Here is an 18,339-nt window from a genome sequence, read left to right as displayed (position 1 = left end):
AATTTTATTTTAGTGTTTGTGATGCGGGAGGGCCCCGGTTTAGGGGTTAATAGATAGCTTATGGTTGTTAGGGTACTTTTTAGCACTTTAGTTATGAGTTTTATGTTACAGCTTTGTAGCGTAAAACTCATAACTACTGACTTTCAGTTTGCGGTATGGATCTTGACGGTATATGCTGTACCTCTCACTTTTTGGCCTCCCAGGCAGACTCGTAATACTGGCGCAAAGGAAGTCCCATTGAAAAAAGACTTTTTGAAAGCTGCGGTAGTTACGTTGCGTTACGGCCAAAAAAGTGTGCGGTGCCCCTAAACCTGCAAGTCTTGTAATACCAACGGTAGTGAAAAAGAGCCTTAAAGCTCCTTTTTCACTCATACCGCAAAACTCATAATCTAGCCGAAAGAAAACGAAAAGACACCGTAAAAAATCCTAACACTGCTATCAAAATTACAAAGTATCTAATTGCAAAAAATAAAAAATACTAAATTACAAAATATAACAAACACTAAATTACGAAAAATAATAAACAAAATTATCAAAAATAAAAAAGAATTACACCTAATCAGCCCTATAAAAATAAAAAAAGCCCACCCAAAATAAAAAAAAACCCTAGCCAACAATAGACTACCAATAGCCCTTAAATAGGCCTTTTGTAGGGCATTGCCCTAAGTTAATCAGCTCTTTTACCTGTAAAAAAAATACAAACACCCCCCCCAACAGTAAAACCCACCACCCAACCAACCCCCCAAAATAAAAAAACCTAACTCTAACAAAAACCTAAGCTACCATTTGCCCTGAAAAGGGCATTTTTATGGATATTGCCCTTAAAAAGGCATTTAGCTCTTTTGCATTGTCCTGAAAAGGGCACTTAGCTCTTTTAAGAAAAGCCCAATCCCTAAACCAAAAAAAAAAAACAAGTTTAAAAAAATCTTAACACTAACCCTGAAGATCCACTTACAGTTCCTGAAATCCGGACATCCAGGCGGCGAGGTCTTCATCCATCCAGGCAGCGTCTTCTATCTTCATCCAGGCGGCATCTTCTATCTTCATTCCAGCGGCGTCTTCTATCTTCATCCCGGTGATGCGGAGCGGGTCCATCCTGAAGACATCTGGCACGGAGCATCCTCTTCATACGGTTGCCGCCGTATACTGAATCTTCAATGCAAGGGAGCCTTTTGAAAATTGCGTCCCTTGCATTCCTATTGGCTGATTTGATTTTGGAAATTCAAATCAGCCAATAGAATGAGAGCTACTGAAATTCTATTGTCTGATTTGAACAGCCAATAGAATTGCAGAAGATGTCTTCAGGATGGACCCGCTCCCGCCAGGATGAAGACAGAAGATGCCGCCCGGATTGAAGATATAAGATGCCATCTGGATGAAGATAGAAGACGCTGCCTGGATGAAGATATATTATATATATATATATATATATATATATATATATATATATATATATATATACACAGTATATATATATATATATATATATATATATATATATATATATATATAATGAATAAGGTATATGTGTTCATATTAACCCCTATATATACATACATACAAGAAAGGAGTAAACAGGTAAAAACCTGTGCTAACAGAGTGGCTCTTAAAGATAAATAAACATATGATAATAAAACACAATGTGACTGATGCTAAGTAATCATCAAATGAAAAAGAGATCTAGTTAGGCCATAAGAGGGCGTCTAGCATTTCTGTCACATTTAACTTGAGCCCATTGGATATACACCGAGCTGACCCTCAGTACTTCATATCATGAACAAAGGGTAGCGGTGCTTTTGCTGAAGTCTGTGATTGATATAATATCCACCACCCAACCCGGAGGAATACTTGATCAATGTTTATCTATACCAATTGCCAAATTGAAGTCTGCAACCTGTAGCACTACTTTGTTGTGACCCGGTCTTGGCCATATCAACTTTGACCTAACGTGACGTCAGAGGGAGTCACGGACACTACGCTCCGGTGTGAACAATCACAGGATTACCCCTGTCTACCTAGGTGCGGAGTCACCTGCAAAGGTAACCGATATCTGATTCAGCAGGTACAGAGGGATTACCTCACAAATAGTTATCCCTCTAGACGTGGTATCTGCCGCCGAGGGCATCAAGTAACAGAAGTACCATCTTTGGAAACAAGGAGACCGTTCTCTTTGTGTGCACATTGGATACATCTGTAAGGGATATCGCAGTGAATACGGACAGAATATCGAATCGCTAAGGCACCACAATTTTCCAGCTTCCACTCCCTGGTTCCCGTGACACTCTTACCTCATAGGATTGAGGTAATTTCTTGTGAGTATTGCGGGGAATCATATATATGCAGCAGATCACCTACTAGCAACTGTTGTGGGACTTACATTGTATATATTGGGGCATATTTATCAAGCTCTGTATGAAGGCATTGGGGCATATTTATCAAGCCCCCTGAAGGCTCGCCAGAAAACAGACGTTATGAAGCAGCAGTCTAAAGACCGCTGCTCCATAACTTGTCCGCCTGCTCTGAGGCGGTGGACAGAAATCAACCTGATGAAATATGATCGGGTTGATTGACACCCCTGCTAGTGTCCAATTGGCCACAAATCTGCGGTGGGCTGTATTGCACCAGCAGTTCACAAGAACTGCTGGTGCAATGATAAATGCCGAGAGCGTATGCTGTCGGCATTTATCGATGTGCAGCGGACATGATTCGCTATATCGGATCATGTCCGCTCGCACAATCATAAATATGCCCCATTGTGTCAATACACAGGACATTTGCTTTTAGTTCTACTAGTGTATTGCATGGATCTCTTTCATTTGATGATTACTTAGCATCAGTCACGTTGTGTTTTATTATCATATGTTTATTTATCTTTAAGAGCTGTTAGCGCAGGTTTTTACCTGTTTACTCCTTTCTTGTATATTTCTGTACCAATTAGGAACGTATTGAGGGTACTTTCCTTTTCTTATCAGGTAAACCAGCAGCTTCAGTTTGTTCTCTTCTCACATAGTGCCACCCCAAGGATATTTGGAGCTGGTATATACTAGCTCCAAGTGTTTCCTTATAAATCTTGCTTTATTTATATATAGTGTATGAGGTATATGTGTGCACATTGTGTTATGTTAGTCTATATATATATATATATATATAATGTATGAGGTATCTGTGTGCACATTGTGTTATGTTAGTCTATATATATATATATAATGTATGAGGTATCTGTGTGCACATTGTGTTATGTTAGTCTATATATATATATATAATGTATGAGGTATCTGTGTGCACATTGTGTTATGTTAGTCTATATATATATATATATATATATATATATATATATATATATATATATATATATATATATATATATATATTGTATGAGGTATATGTGTGCACATTGTGTTATGTTAGTCTATATATATATATAATGTATGAGGTATCTGTGTGCACATTGTGTTATGTTAGTCTATATATATATATATAATGTATGAGGTATCTGTGTGCACATTGTGTTATGTTAGTCTATATATATATATAATGTATGAGGTATCTGTGTGCACATTGTGTTATGTTAGTCTATATATATATATATATATATATATAATGTATGAGGTATCTGTGTGCACATTGTGTTATGTTAGTCTATATATATATATAATGTATGAGGTATCTGTGTGCACATTGTGTTATGTTAGTCTATATATATATATAATGTATGAGGTATCTGTGTGCACATTGTGTTATGTTAGTCTATATATATATATATATAATGTATGAGGTATCTGTGTGCACATTGTGTTATGTTAGTCTATATATATATATAATGTATGAGGTATCTGTGTGCACATTGTGTTATGTTAGTATATATATATATAACACATAAAGAAAACCCAACACTCACCAGCTAGCTCACAGCTAAAATTTAAAATGGAAAGGTTAGTCACCGCATCTGGCCAAATGGGACAAGCTCAGGCGCCCCGCCAAGGTCCTTTCCAACACCTGAGTCCCTAAAACAGCCACACAATGCAGGCTCTCAATGCCAGACAAACTGGGAACAAGGGAGGGGTGCACAGGTATATGTAATCACCGAGCAACATACAAAACACGGAAGGGGGACTGCACTCCAAAACCGGACCAGGTACACATCCCATGACCCAGCAACATGCCAGCCCTGGGTGCTAAATTTGTCAGTCTCTTAAAGCCAGACAAACTGGGAACAAGGGAGGGGTGCACATGTATATGTAATCACCCAGCAACATTGTTCCCAGTTTGTCTGGCTTTGAGAGCCTGCATTGTGTGGCTGTGTTAGGGACTCAGGTGTTGGAAAGGACCTTGACGTGGTGCCTGAGCTTGTCCCATTTGGCCAGATGCGGTGACTAACCTTTCCATTTTAAATCTTAGCTGTGAGCTAGCTGGTGAGCGCTGGGTTTTCTTTATGTGTTGTATTTGTTTTGTAATCCCCCATGGTTCTTGCACCCACTCCTGTCTGGGGTTAACTGCCTGTGACTCTGGTGACGGCACAGCTTTTTGTGAGTGCTATTTAGCACCCAGGACAGGCATGTTGCTGGGTCATGGGATGTGTACCTGGTCCAGTTTTGGAGTGCAGTCCCCCTTCCGTGTTTTTTATGTTGCTTTGTGATTACATATACCTGTGCACCCCTCCCTTGTTCCAAATTTGTCTGGCTTTGAGAGCCTGCATTGTGTGGCTGTGTTAGGGACTCAGGTGTTGGAAAGGACCTTGACATGGTGCCTGAGCTTGTCCCATTTGGCCAGATGCGGTGACTAACCTTTCCATTTTAAATCTTAGCTGTGAGCTAGCTGATGAGTGCTGGGTTTTCTTTATGTGTTGTATTTGTTTTGTAATCCCCCATGGTTCTTGCACCCACTCCTGTCTGGGGTTAACTGCCTGTGACTGGTGACGGCACAGCTTTTTGTGAGTGCTATTTAGCACCCAGGGCTGGCATGTTGCTGGGTCATGGGATGTGTACCTGGTCCGGTTTTGGAGTGCAGTCCCCCTTCCGTGTTTTGTATGTTGCTGGGTGATTACATATACCTGTGCACCCCTCTCTTGTTCCCAGTTTGTCTGGCTTTGAGAGCCTGCATTGTGTGGCTGTGTTAGGGACTCAGGTGTTGGAAAGGACCTTGACGTGGTGCCTGAGCTTGTCCCATTTGGCCAGATGTGGTGACTAACCTTTCCATTTTAAATCTTAGCTTTGAGCTAGCTGGTGAGTACTGGGTTTTCTTTATGTGTTGTATTTGTTTTGTAATCCCCCATGGTTCTTGCACTTACTCCTGTCTGGGGTTAACTGCCTGTGACTATGGTGACGGCACAGCTTTTTGTGAGTGCTATTTAGAACCCAGGGCTGGCATGTTGCTGGGTCATGGGATGTGTACCTGGTCCGGTTTTGTCTCCCTTCCGTGTTTTGTGTGTATATATATATATATATATATATATATATATATTGTATGAGGTATATGTGTGCACATTGTGTTATGTTAGTCTATATATATATATATATATATATATATATATATATATATATATATATATATATATATATATATATATATATATATATATATAAAATGAATGAGGTATATGTGTTCATGTTGTGTTAGTCTATATAAATATATATATATATATATATATATATATATATATTGTATGAGGTATATGTGTGCACATTGTGTCATGCCAGTGTATATATATACACTGCTCAAAAAAATAAAGGGAACACTAAAATAACACATCCTAGATCTGAATGAATAAAATATTCTAATTAAATACTTTGTTCTTTACATAGTTGAATGTGCTGACAACAAAATCACACAAAAATTAAAAAATGGAAATCAAAATTTTCAACCCATGGAGGTCTGGATTTGGAGTCACACTCAAAATTAAAGTGGAAAAACACACTACAGGCAGATCCAACTTTGATGTAATGTCCTTAAAACAAGTCAAAATGAGGCTCAGTAGTGTGTGTGGCCTCCACGTGCCTGTATGACCTCCCTACAACGCCTGTGCATGCTCCTGATGAGGTGGCGGATGGTCTCCTGAGGGATCTCCTCCCAGACCTGGACTAAAGCATCCACCAACTCCTGGACAGTCTGTGGAGCAAAGTGAAGTTGGTGGATGGAGCGAGACATGATGTCCCAGATGTGCTCAATTGGATTCAGGTCTGGGGAACGGGAGGGCCAGTCCATAGCATCAATGCCTTCGTCTTGCAGGAACTGCTGACACACTCCAGCCACATGAGGTCTAGCATTGTCTTGCATTAGGAGGAACCCAGGGCCAACCGCACCAGCATATGGTCTCACAAGGGGTCTGAGGATCTCATCTTGATACCTAATGGCAGTCAGGCTACCTCTGGCGAGCACATGGAGGGCTGTTCGGCCCCTCAAAGAAATGCCACCCCACACCATTACTGACCCACTGCCAAACTGGCCATGCTGGAGGATGTTGCAGGCAGCAGAACGTTCTCCACAGCGTCTCCAGACAGTCACGTCTGTCAAATGTGCTCAGTGTGCCCCTGCTTTCATCTGTGAAGAGCACAGGGCGCCAGTGGCGAATTTGCCAATCTTGGTGTTCTCTGGCAAATGTCAAACGTCCTGCACGGTGTTGGACTGTAAGCACAACCCCCACCTGTTGACGTTGGGTCCTCATACCACCCTCATGGAGTCTGTTTCTGACCGTTTGAGCAGACACATGCACATTTGTGGCCTGCTGGAGGTCATTTTGCAGGGCTCTGGCAGTGACCTCCTCCTGTTCCTCCTTGCACAAAGGCGGAGGTAGCGGTCCTGCTGCTGGGTTGTTGCCCTCCTACGGCCTCCTCCACGTCTCCTGATGTACTGGCCTGTCTCCTGGTAGCGCCTCCATGCTCTGGACACTACGCTGACAGACACAGCAATCCTTCTTGCCACAGCTCGCACTGATGTGCCATCCTGGATGAGCTGCACTACCTGAGCCACTTGTGTGGGTTGTAGACTCTGTCTCATGCTACCACTAGAGTGCAAGCACCACCAGCATTCAAAAGTGACCATAACATCAGCCAGAAAGCATAGGAACTGAGAAGTGGTCTGTGGTCACCACCTGCAGAACCACTCCTTTATTGGGGGTGTCTTGCTAATTGCCTATAATTTTCACCTGTTGTCTATCCCATTTGCACAACAGCATGTGAAATTGATTGTCACTCAGTGTTGCTTCCTAAGTGGACAGTTTGATTTCACAGAAGTGTGATTGACTTGGAGATACATTGTGTTGTTTAAGTGTTCCCTTTATTTTTTTGAGCAGTGTATATATATATATATTATATGAGGTATATGTACATAACACAAGTTATGAAGCAGCGGTCTTGTGTTATGTTAGTATATATATATATATATATATATATATATATATATATATATATATATATATATATATATATATATATATATATTGTATAAGTTATATGTGTGCACATTGTGTTATGTTAGTCTATATATATTGCATGAGTTATATGTGTGTATTAAGTTAATATTACATGTACATTACTGTATTATTGATTTAAACAGTCTTTTGTTTTCATTCAGGGCTTAATTGCGGAAAGTAACGTTATGGTAGGAAAACTTATCATATGCAAGGCAACAGCGTCTGAACTTACAGATATATTACAGGTAAAGTTTGTTTCCACTATGGCAAGGAAAGAAATATTTGTGACACAGAGAGAGCACTTATAAATTGGATTTTTTATATAACTGCATAGTATATGTCATCTATTAAGCTTTGCAGAACAAATAACTTTCTAAAAGTATTTAAAGGTGTCTGTTTACATACCTTGCTGGGTTGTGCAAATCTAAAGCAGAACAGAGTATACCCATTGAAGAACTCTAGTGTGCTTGCTTGGTTTATTTTGTGGTGGCAAATCAGAGGCAGGATGTCAATAAGCTTGTGCACTGTACTAACCAATCCCTGTATAGTCAATAGAAGAGTCAGAGTTTAAGGACAATGTAAAAATAAATGTATTTATTTTATTTTTTTTTTTTTTTTTTTTTTTTTTTGAAATTTTTTATTGAGAGATAATCAAAACATTACAAGTATCTATTCAACATCATTGAGAATAGTATGGCAATTTTTACATCAACAACAATAATTTGGGAGAATAAAACAGAACAACACAGGCCACTTTCACGTGAATAAGAAACAAATGAAACAATGATTAAAATAATACTTTCTCATCATAAGCTCCAATCAATTAACTTAATTTTCTGTGAAATTTAACAAGTCGGCTATGCATCGAGGCTATTAGCATGCTTAGTATTGAAGCGTGCATAGTATTCTTCCCACAGAAAAGAGATAGATAAGTAGTCATCAAGTCTTTTAGAGATAACGAAGTGGTATCTTTCTAAGAGTATTGTTGAGGAAACTACTTCTCTCCATTCAGCTATGTCAGGGGGTCTAATTTTTTTCCAATTTTTTGGTATTAGTCTTTTTGCACTGTTGACCATGAGGTATAGTAAATGTAATCTGAGCTTACAGCGTACTTTGGGGAATTTGTTAAATAAGAGTACGACTGGGTGAAGTGGTAGTGCAATTCCTATTACTTTTTTTATTTCATCCACTATAATAACCCAGAAGGAAGTAATAAGAGGGCAATCCCACCATATGTGTATGAATGTACCTGGGTCCCCGCATTTCCTCCAACACCCTGTCGTTGTGTTCTTAAATATTGTGGATAATCTGACTGGTGTGAGATACCATCTGCATTGAAGTTTAATATTCATCTCTTGCGTTTGCACTGATGAGGAATATCTGTTTATATTTTGGAAAATGTGTAACCAGTCATCATGTGTAGGGTGATCCTGTAATTCCAAATCCCATTTGCTTGTGTAAGATGGAAGATGCCTAGAGTGGTGTTGTAGAAGTAGTTTATAGGTTAGAGATAGAATACCCTTTCTAGAGGAGCTCATATGGCAGAGTGTTTCAAAAGGTGTTAGGGGTCTAAGTATACCTTCTCTATCTTTATGATTAAGGATGAAGTGTGTGATTTGATGATATCTAAACCAATGACAGAAAATCCCCCCATAACAGTCCAACAGTTCCAACCTAGGTTTAATTTTCTTATTTTGTAGGATGTCATAGCACTTGGGGATGTCGGATAGTGTGAGAAATCGGTTTGAAGTTGAGGCCAATGTTATTGGTAAACTGGGGTTATTGATCAGTGGTGTCAATGGTGAAGTACTTGAGGAGATGTTCAGAATTTTGGTAAAATGTTTATCCCATAGTTTGTATGTTTCTAATGTGGTTTTGGGAGTATTGTGTCCCAGGGACCGGTTCCGAGGAGGAATCCAGCAACACCCCCCTAGCTGTGGTACATTAGCTAATGTGTGTTCCAGTACGACCCACTCCTTGTCTGAGGAGTTCTTGCACCAGTCTACTATTCGAGTGAGAAATACAGCCCATCTATAGTATTTCAGCTGCGGTACTCCCAAGCCCCCATTGTCCCTTGTGCGGTACATAGTGGACCCGGATATTCTCTGCCTTTTATTCTGCCAAATGTATGTGTTGATCATTTTTTGAAGTGTGCCTAACTGAGATTCTGAGATGTTTATAGGAATGGTTTGAAAGATATACAAAATCTTTGGTAGAATAGACATCTTAACTGCATTTATCCTTCCCACCCATGATATATTTTTAGCTTGCCAAGAGCGAAGTTCCTGTTGTATATTGTTAGTAAGTAAGGAGTAATTAAGCTTGAGAAGGTGATTAGGGGAGGCGGAAATAAATACCCCCAGATATTTTAAAGATGTTTTTTGGTGCTTAAGTTCATAGGACTGTGTTATATGGTCGATATCAGCTTGAGAAAGGCCTAAGCCCAGAAATTCAGATTTACTTGCATTCACTTTAAAGTTGGAATGTAGGCCATATAAAGACAATTCTTCCATGAGGAATTTAATCGACCTGTTTGGGGATGACAACGTTAAAAAAATGTCGTCTGCATAAAGGGTGATTTTGTATTGCTCTGTGCCTATGTGTATGCCTTCAATGTTAACATTTTGTCTGATTCTGGAGGCCAAAACCTCCATTGCAAGCACAAAAAGCAGGGGTGAAAGTGGGCACCCCTGCCTGGTCCCATTTAATATCGGGATTGGAGGCGATAGGGCATTATTTAGTACAATTTTAGCACTGGGACAGCTGTAAAGAGCAAATATTTTCCCTATAAATTTGGTGGGGAGGCCAAATTGTGTAAGCGTGTGTCTAAGGAATGACCACTCAAGGCGGTCGAACGCTTTTTCTGCATCCATTGATGCGAATATCGATTGGATGTTATGAGAGGATGCATATTCTAATAAATTGATTATTTTCGTAGTATTATCTCTGGCCTCACGGCCTGGTGTAAATCCAGCTTGGTTTATGTTTATAAGGGATGGGAGGATTTTGTTTAAGCGGGATGCGAGAATCTTTGCATATAACTTGGCATCAACATTTAATAGGGAAATTGGTCGAAAATTGGATGGGCTATTTGGGGGTTTGCCTGGTTTGGGTAGAACTGTTATATACGCTTCTAACATAGATGCTGGGAAAGGAGTTTGATCAGATGTATGGTTAAACAAGTGCAATAGATGGGGGAGAAGGATAGGCTGAAAAGTTTGATAGTATTTGGCTGTGAGGCCGTCTGGGCCTGGGCATTTCCCAGCATTTAACTTTTTTATAGCTGCAGCTACCTCTGAGGGAGTTATCGGGGAATTGATATCGTTAATTTGTTCGTCTGTAAGTTTAGGGAGATTGCTAGTGTGGAGGAAATCTAATAGGGCGGTGGCAGTCACATCTCTGTTTCCCTGCGGGGTAATGTTGTATAACCTAGAGTAGTATTCATGGAATTGCTGCAAAATTTCAGGGGTCGTCTGAACTGTCTTGTTGTTAGGTAGTTTAATGTTGTGGATGTAAGATTTCAACTTTCTTTTCTTAAGTGCCCGTGCCAAGAGTTTGCCTGCTTTGTTCCCTTCATAGAAGAAGAGTTGTCTAGTTTTCATGCGTGATTTTTGGTGCTCTATTGATAGAAAATTATTCAGTTGGATTCTGAGAGATTTGATCTCGGCTAAAATTTGGGAGTTAGAGGGATCCTGTTTGTGTGCATATTCCATCTGAGTCAATTTAGAGGTTAGTGTATGGTATAGCTGTCTAGCTATTTTCTGTGTGTGTGATTTAAGCTTGATAAATTCTCCCCTAATGGTGCATTTGTGTGCCTCCCAAAGTGTGTATGGGTCTGTAACCGAGTTGGTATTGAATTCAAAATATTCCGCTAGTATCTTAGTTAGGTTCTCTATATTTGTGGGATTACCAAGTAAAGAGTCATCAAGCCGCCAGTTATTTGGAGTAAGGTATGTATCTGGCCACCTAAATCTAACCTCCACTGCCGAGTGGTCTGACCAGGAGGACGGTGTAATACTACTTTTTGTTATTAGGGAGAGGCCTTCTTGGTTTGTCAGTAGGTAATCTATCCTGCTATATGATAGGTTTGGGTGGGAGAAAAAAGTGTAGTCTCTCCGGTCTGGATTTGCAAACCTCCATATATCATATAGGTTGTAGTCTCTGAGGGCTCTCCAGAGAAAATTTGTAGTTCTCCGAGAGGTCATGGTGTTAGGATTGGAGGAATCTAGTTTTGGGTCGAATGGAAAATTAAGGTCACCGCCCAGGAACACTGTGCCTTGCGACATATCCAGGTATCTACGAAATAATGATTTAAAAAAGGGCAGTTGCTGTGAGTTTGGGGCATAAGCATTCAAAAGTGACACCTTTCTACCATACAGTAGTCCCGAAATCCCAATAAATCTACCATCTGTATCTCTGTCTATTTTGTGAAGTGTGAATGGAACAGATTTCTTTATGAGAATACTAACTCCTCTTTTCTTAACTCCCGCTGAGCTGTGATAATGTTGAGTATATTGGGCCCCGAAGTATGTGGGTTCTTTATGTTTTTTAAAATGGGTCTCTTGGAGGAAGAGAATGTCAGCGCCCCTTTTAGATAGGTCTGATAGTGCTTTGTAACGCTTGCTAGGAGAGTTGAACCCCTTAACATTTTGGGTTATTAGAGTTATTCTACGAGTTTCTGTAGTCATACTGTGCATGTCAAAATGTGAGTCTCTATGCAATCTGCCTGTGTGGAGCATGAGAAAGGCCGTGAATGAAGCCTAACATAACAATATACTGTAAAATAATAACAACTTAAACAATATAACAAAACAGAGCCAGGTAACCATGACCTGTAATGATGCCGAGGGCAGGGACAGCCATTTAGGCCATCCCCGCCCCCCCCCACCACTATTCTGAGAAAAAGAAATATTTCTTTCTTTTAAGGGGATTAATGACAGCTTCAGTATGTGAATACAATAATTTGAAACAAAATTGGGGACTGTTTATAAGTAGAGCTGTAGAGTATAAAATAAAAACAGGGGAGTGTTCAACCGTAAACCCTTTTTTTTTTTTTTTTTTTTTTTTTTTTCATTTCAGGTATTAATCTAAAATAGCATTCAACAACATCTAAAAAGATAAATGAAGGAGTGCGGCCGCATCTTTTAACAGTCCCAGTCCATGTCCCTGAGGAGATGAAAAGCGTTAAAGACATCTTAAAGGTGATGAACTAAAATAGCAATAGACCACAAACAAATAGATGCGGCCGCATCGTTTACCAGACTTAGTCCAATTCCTAGAAGGGAGAAAAAGCATTAAAGACATTTTAATAGTTACCGACCAGTCCTTGGCCTGGGTGATCTGGGTTGCAAGTTATCTTGGGTTCCAGAGTCTTGAGTATGGACTTGTGACGAGGGAGACGTTTTCTTCTGTTGGTTGCCGACTGTTCTCCATTTTTGAAAAGCAGATTGAGATCTTTGGTCTTGTTGAGATGAGGCCTCTTCTGATGTTTGGGGTATTGTAGGTGCCTCTAGATTAAGAGCCCTACAAAAATCCTCTATTTCTGAGATATCCTTGCAGATGTGTCTTCTGTCTTCATGAATTACCATGATGTGGGTTGGAAATCCCCACCTGTAGGGGATTCTTTTGAGGCGGAGGAGTTGAGTCAGAGGGCCAAACTCCCTCCTTTGTTGGAGGGTCCGTTGGGAGAGGTCAGCGAAGAATTGCAGAACAGTCCCTCTAAACCTAATCGGTTGATTTTTCCTGGAAAGTCCAAGTATTTCTTCTTTGTCTCTAAAGTTTTTAAACTTAATAATGATGTCCCTAGGGGGTGCCGTAGGTGGTGGTTTCGGGCGCAAGGCCCTGTGTGCTCTGTCCCATGGGATTGCTTCTGATGATTTATCCCCTTTTAAGTGAGAGAACAAGGCTGGGAGAAAGGTGGGAAGATCCTTAGGGAGGACAGATTCTGGAATCCCGCGAATGCGTAAATTTTTCCGTCTGCTTCTGTTTTCCAGATCGTCAACTTTATCATACAACAGCTCCATAGCTTTTTGTTGGTTATCATATTGGGCCTGTAATTGATTAAATTCTTCCCTCATTGAATCATTACCATCCTCCAGTGCTTCCACTCTAAACCCCAATGCGTGCACATCCTGCTTAAGATCTGCCAGTTCTTCTCTAACACTTGCGCGGACAATGTCAGCAATGTCTTGCTTAGATGGAAGGGATGAAAGGATGTCTGCTGGGATTTGTATTAATTCCTGTGTGTCAGATTCCGCCTCTGAAGCTGGTGTTTTTTGAGACTCAGTTGTCCCTGGCAGTGGGCTGTCACTGTGTACTGTTTGTTCAGTTGCACTGAAGTATGATGTGACTGAGTGATTCTTACTAGATTGAGGTTTACTTGGCTTCTCCTGTCTGGGTTTTTGCCTAGTTGCCATTGCAAAGATGTTAAAGTTTAAGTCCAGTGAGTGTAGGGCAGCCGTTGTTTATAATATGCGCTGTCTTGTAATATCCCACGTGTGCTGCTTGTTTAAGAGCAGGGGCCAAGGGATTGAGAGACAATTTGTAGATTAATCATGAGCTTGCACTGTAATGTACCTTCCCCCACAGAGGGTTTTATTATTTAAGGGTACTGGAGAAATATATACCCTGTTTGTCTGGAGTCTAAGTGGTGCGCTGAATGCTGCCACAGTCAGTCAAGGATATAAAGTGACCGGTTATCGCCCAGGTTGCTGTAGGCTTATTTACTTATGCCCCCAATCTGATCTGGGTAAGATACGCAGCACTCACCACTGGTTGCTGAGGGCGTTAGGGGTCTCGATGTTCTTGCTGCGGCCCTCCGGAGCCTCGAGATATGTTCCCCGCCACCAGCTGCGTAGAGCGCTTTGAGCGTGACTAGGCCGCACTTGGGATCACTGCCGCGTCAGCTTTCAGCCGTTCCGTTGTCTTGTTGAAATGTCGAAAGCGGTTCCTGAGTTCTTAGTGAGGCGATTTCTTCATTTTGCCCCTATTAGAGCAGAGCAGTCCCCTGTTAATTAAACTTAGTTACTGAGCCATCAACGGAGCTCGGAATTACGCCGCCATCTTTGGTGACACCCGGCTCCGCCCCCCGTATTTATTTTATTTTTTAAACAAATTTTTCTTTTTCGCTATGTGCATGAACAAATAAACATGTCATGTTTTTTTATAACCAGATTACAAATCACCAGAATCATCTCTCTTAAAGGACCATAATACCCAAATGTTGAAACACTTGAAAGTGATGCAGCATATCTCTAAAAAGCTGACTAGAAAATATCACCTGAACATCTCTATGTAAAAAAGAAAGATATTTTACCTCAAAAGTTCCTCAGTAGCCACCTCCCATTGTAAAGGATTTCTAAGCAGCAAATTAGTATGTCTGTCCTGGGACAGCTAAGGGGTTGAGCCTCGTGCACTCATCTTATTTCCCTATTCAGTTTAAAGGAAGTTTACTATGAAATCTCATGAGAGTTAAGTGAAATCTCATGCGATCACAGTAAAAGAGTTCATGACCTCAGCACTGTTGATGCTGATTGGCTGCTGTTCATTTCTTCATTTATTTATTTTTTACCTACAGCTGGGCAGCAGCTGAGTATAACTTTTTACACAGAACTTACTCTGCTGAGCTGAGGAGATTGTGAGGTAAAATATCTTCCTTTTTTACATAGAGATGCTCAGGTGATATTTTTTTCAGCTTTTTTTGCATCAGTTTCAAGTGATTTAGCATATGAGTATTATGTCCCTTTAACAAACCAAAACTATACACATTTTTACAAGTACAAGTGTTTTTTTTTCTTTCAGGAAATTAACATTTGGTCTGAAAATCTTCAACATTTACTTCATCCTCAGACTTGTCAAAATGGAGTTAAAAAGTGGACTGATGAGCTGATTGATTCAATTTCTGATGAGGTAATGTTAATTGTGAGTGGGAAGGGGAATATAAACCAATACCTTATAGTTATGGGCTGAAATAAATTCAGATTTTGTGCAAACGTTATTATATTTGTTCTCCAAGCAAATACTTAACAGATATGGCCTATCTCCTAAACTGACCACTGAGCCTTTGAACCCCTTAATGGCTTCCCTTACTGATGTTGCTAATACACACAAAAAGAGACGCAATGTGCCAGGAACATACAGCTCAGTAGCTTGTTCTACCAACTGGGAGTAGCTTCTTTTAGCCCAATTGTGCTTTTCACAGAGGAAAACTTTCCTGAAGTATATCAGTCTCATCCAGCCCCGAAATACTAGGCAATTTTCCTCTGAACAAGGGAAACTGCAACCCCAGATGATTGTTTCAGCCTCCTTTGGGCCTTGCCAGTGAGGAGCAGCCATATCCCTCTAAGCACATTGGACAAGGAGTCCACATCTAGTTTCCCTCATCATCCTTATGGACACTTTCCCCAGGGTCAGGAACAAACAACTCAGTGGCTTGTTTTATGGCCCGTACCACCAGGGAGCAGCTTCTTTTAACCCAATATTGGGCTAGATTACAAGTGGCGAGCTAACTGTTGGGCATGAGCGATATCCATTTTTTTTGTGCGTTACATTTGAAGTTGAAAGTAAACGCGATTGCCAGAGTGCAATCGCATTATGCGCTCATTGGGATAGCGTGACTGAAACCCTCATGTAAAGGGCAATGCTTTAAAAAAAAAAAAAATTGCACTAAACACAAAATAAATACATTATAACTTACAGTTACATTCATATAAACACTATCTGATATAAAATGAGTCATATAAATAGTAATAAAAATGTTATAAGGGTTAAAAGGTATATGGCATATGACAAGGTGTTTGACTGCAAAGAGCTATATTGTGTGTGTGTGTGTGTGTGTGTGTATATATATATATGTATGTCTAAATATCTGAATGTATGCTTATGTGAGTGCGTACGTGCGCTAACCTGCGCGCACATAAAGATTACTTCTGTTAACACTCCAGCGAAAGCACTAAATTGCACACCACTTGTAATCTAGCACTTTTGTAACAATTGTACTTCCAAAATATTTTGTGTGCACAAATTTATTCTTCCCTGGGATTCTACAAAAGGCTTACATTCTAGTACTTAGTAAAAAAGACAAGCAGCTGCTATTTCAGCAAGGTAATCTATATTTTTATGTTTGCACTAAATTTATCTTTTGTGACTTTTTTGGTCCCCCTCTACTTTTTGCATTGCTCTGCATTTGTCTCACCTGGTAACTATTTGGTAGGCGAACTAATACTAATTACACCCAGCCTATTAGCCTATTAGATTGATAGACTGGCAATATCTAGCCTGTGTGATTTAAGGTCTAATATCTTGTGTTATCTAGAAAATAACAAACATCTTTTTTGTCAGATGGAGCAGATCACACAGCGGTTTTATTCAGTGACAAATATAATTGAGTGTTTTCACATTCATCTTCAAGATCTTCAGCTGATGTGTCCAGAGAAGACATAGGAAATGACCTTACATAAAACACGGGTTATACTTCATTACATGATTGCATGAGCCAATGGATAAACTGGAGAGCACCTGAAGCTTGTTTTATGTTTTTTTTTCTAGGCTGTGCTGTAGGTATTTTATTCTGTAAGCACATCACACAGGAGAACAAAAGTCCAGAGAATATTAATGTTATTTACTATTATTTCTACAATGAAGGTTACATGGACCATACCATTTCCTCTATGCAGTAGGATCAAGACAAAGTTTTTTTTTAAAAAATGTAACAAATTAGATTCTAATAAATGTTGATAATGATTTTATAATAAAATGTATTATTTTATATCTAGCTTTGGTCTCTGTGTCTAGGGCTTAAAGGTGTTAGGCAGATCTGGGAAAAGTTTCAATCTGGACAGATCTCAGCAACAATACAAGATGACCTGACCTGAAAGTGAAGAAACAAAGTACCAAGACCAATTTGTGCAACTGAAAGGATGAAAATGCACCAGGGTTTTACATAGTGTGATATCTCAGTAATACTGGATCAGAACCAGTAACACTGACAAACATGCTTTAATCGCAGGCTAGGACCTCCCAAGTGCTCAACACAAGCGATGCCTCCGGGTCAGGCTGCTCCACATATCTTATGATCAGCAAAACACCTCTACAATGATTAGAAATCCTGTCAGGCTCTTCCCAAGGCGAGTATCTTGTATCAACAAGGTTTCTTCACAGAAGTAATAGTAGTTCTTATGGTTTTCGCATTAACAATTTATTAAAACAATAAGATACAAACAACGCGTTTCTACGCAACTGTTCCTTCAGGCTTATTGAGATATCCCACTATGTTGCACCCTGATGCTTTTTTATACAATGCTTTATTTGTATCTAATGTCAAATAGGCAATGCCTAAAGCCTCACTTATGATGGAGCCTTGCCCAGGGTCATGGGAAAACAAATGTACTCCGCCCACAAGCTTCCTTCTGGCATGGCCAAGTATTCTAACCCACATGGCTTAATTGATTCAATATTGATGATAAGAATATAATATAAATATATGATATCCACAATTAACAATTTCATTACATTTTACTTTTATGATTAACATGTATACTGTAAAAAAAGAAAGAGACAATACAATAGTTATAATTTTGTTTATAAACTGCTGCTCTATCTGAGTAATGAAAGTTTATTTTTGAATTTATTTACCTTTTAAGACTAGGCGTAGGGTTATAGTTAGTAATAGGGTTATAGTATGGGTTTAGTACTAGGGTTATGGTTAGGTTTAGTGCTAGGGTTAGGTTAGTGCTAGTGTTATAGTTACGGTTAGTGCTAGGATTATGATTATGAATAGGGTTATGGTTAGCGTTATGGTTAGGATTATGGTTACTGCTAGGGCAAGGTTTGTGTTTTTTATGGTTAGGGTTAGTGTTATAGTTAGTGTTAGGATTATGGTAAATGTTATAGCTAGTGTTATGGTAGTGTTAGGGTTGGCGTTTTGCTTAGTG

General features: G+C 39.7%; 1 protein-coding gene across 3 annotated transcripts in view; it reads left to right on the top strand.

Moving 5' to 3' along the window:
- Positions 1-17,180, top strand: part of LOC128639180 (uncharacterized) — an 80,116-nt gene extending 62,936 nt beyond the window's left edge. For 2 of the 3 annotated variants that reach the window (XM_053691403.1, XM_053691405.1), the window contains exons 6-8: positions 7,552-7,653; positions 15,209-15,316; positions 16,748-17,180. In XM_053691403.1, the coding sequence (XP_053547378.1) occupies positions 7,552-7,653; positions 15,209-15,316; positions 16,748-16,849 (312 nt within the window). In that variant the 3' untranslated portion in view covers positions 16,850-17,180. The remainder of the gene's footprint in view (positions 1-7,551; positions 7,654-15,208; positions 15,317-16,747) is intronic. The other variant, XM_053691406.1, reaches the window with a different exon arrangement.
- The last annotated feature ends 1,159 nt before the right edge of the window (positions 17,181-18,339 follow it).

Source organism: Bombina bombina, chromosome 8 (assembly GCF_027579735.1).
Source record: "Bombina bombina isolate aBomBom1 chromosome 8, aBomBom1.pri, whole genome shotgun sequence".
Lineage (NCBI taxonomy): Eukaryota > Metazoa > Chordata > Amphibia > Anura > Bombinatoridae > Bombina > Bombina bombina.
The sequence above is the reverse complement of the archived record's forward strand: the minus strand, read 5'-3'. Positions and strand labels throughout refer to the sequence as shown.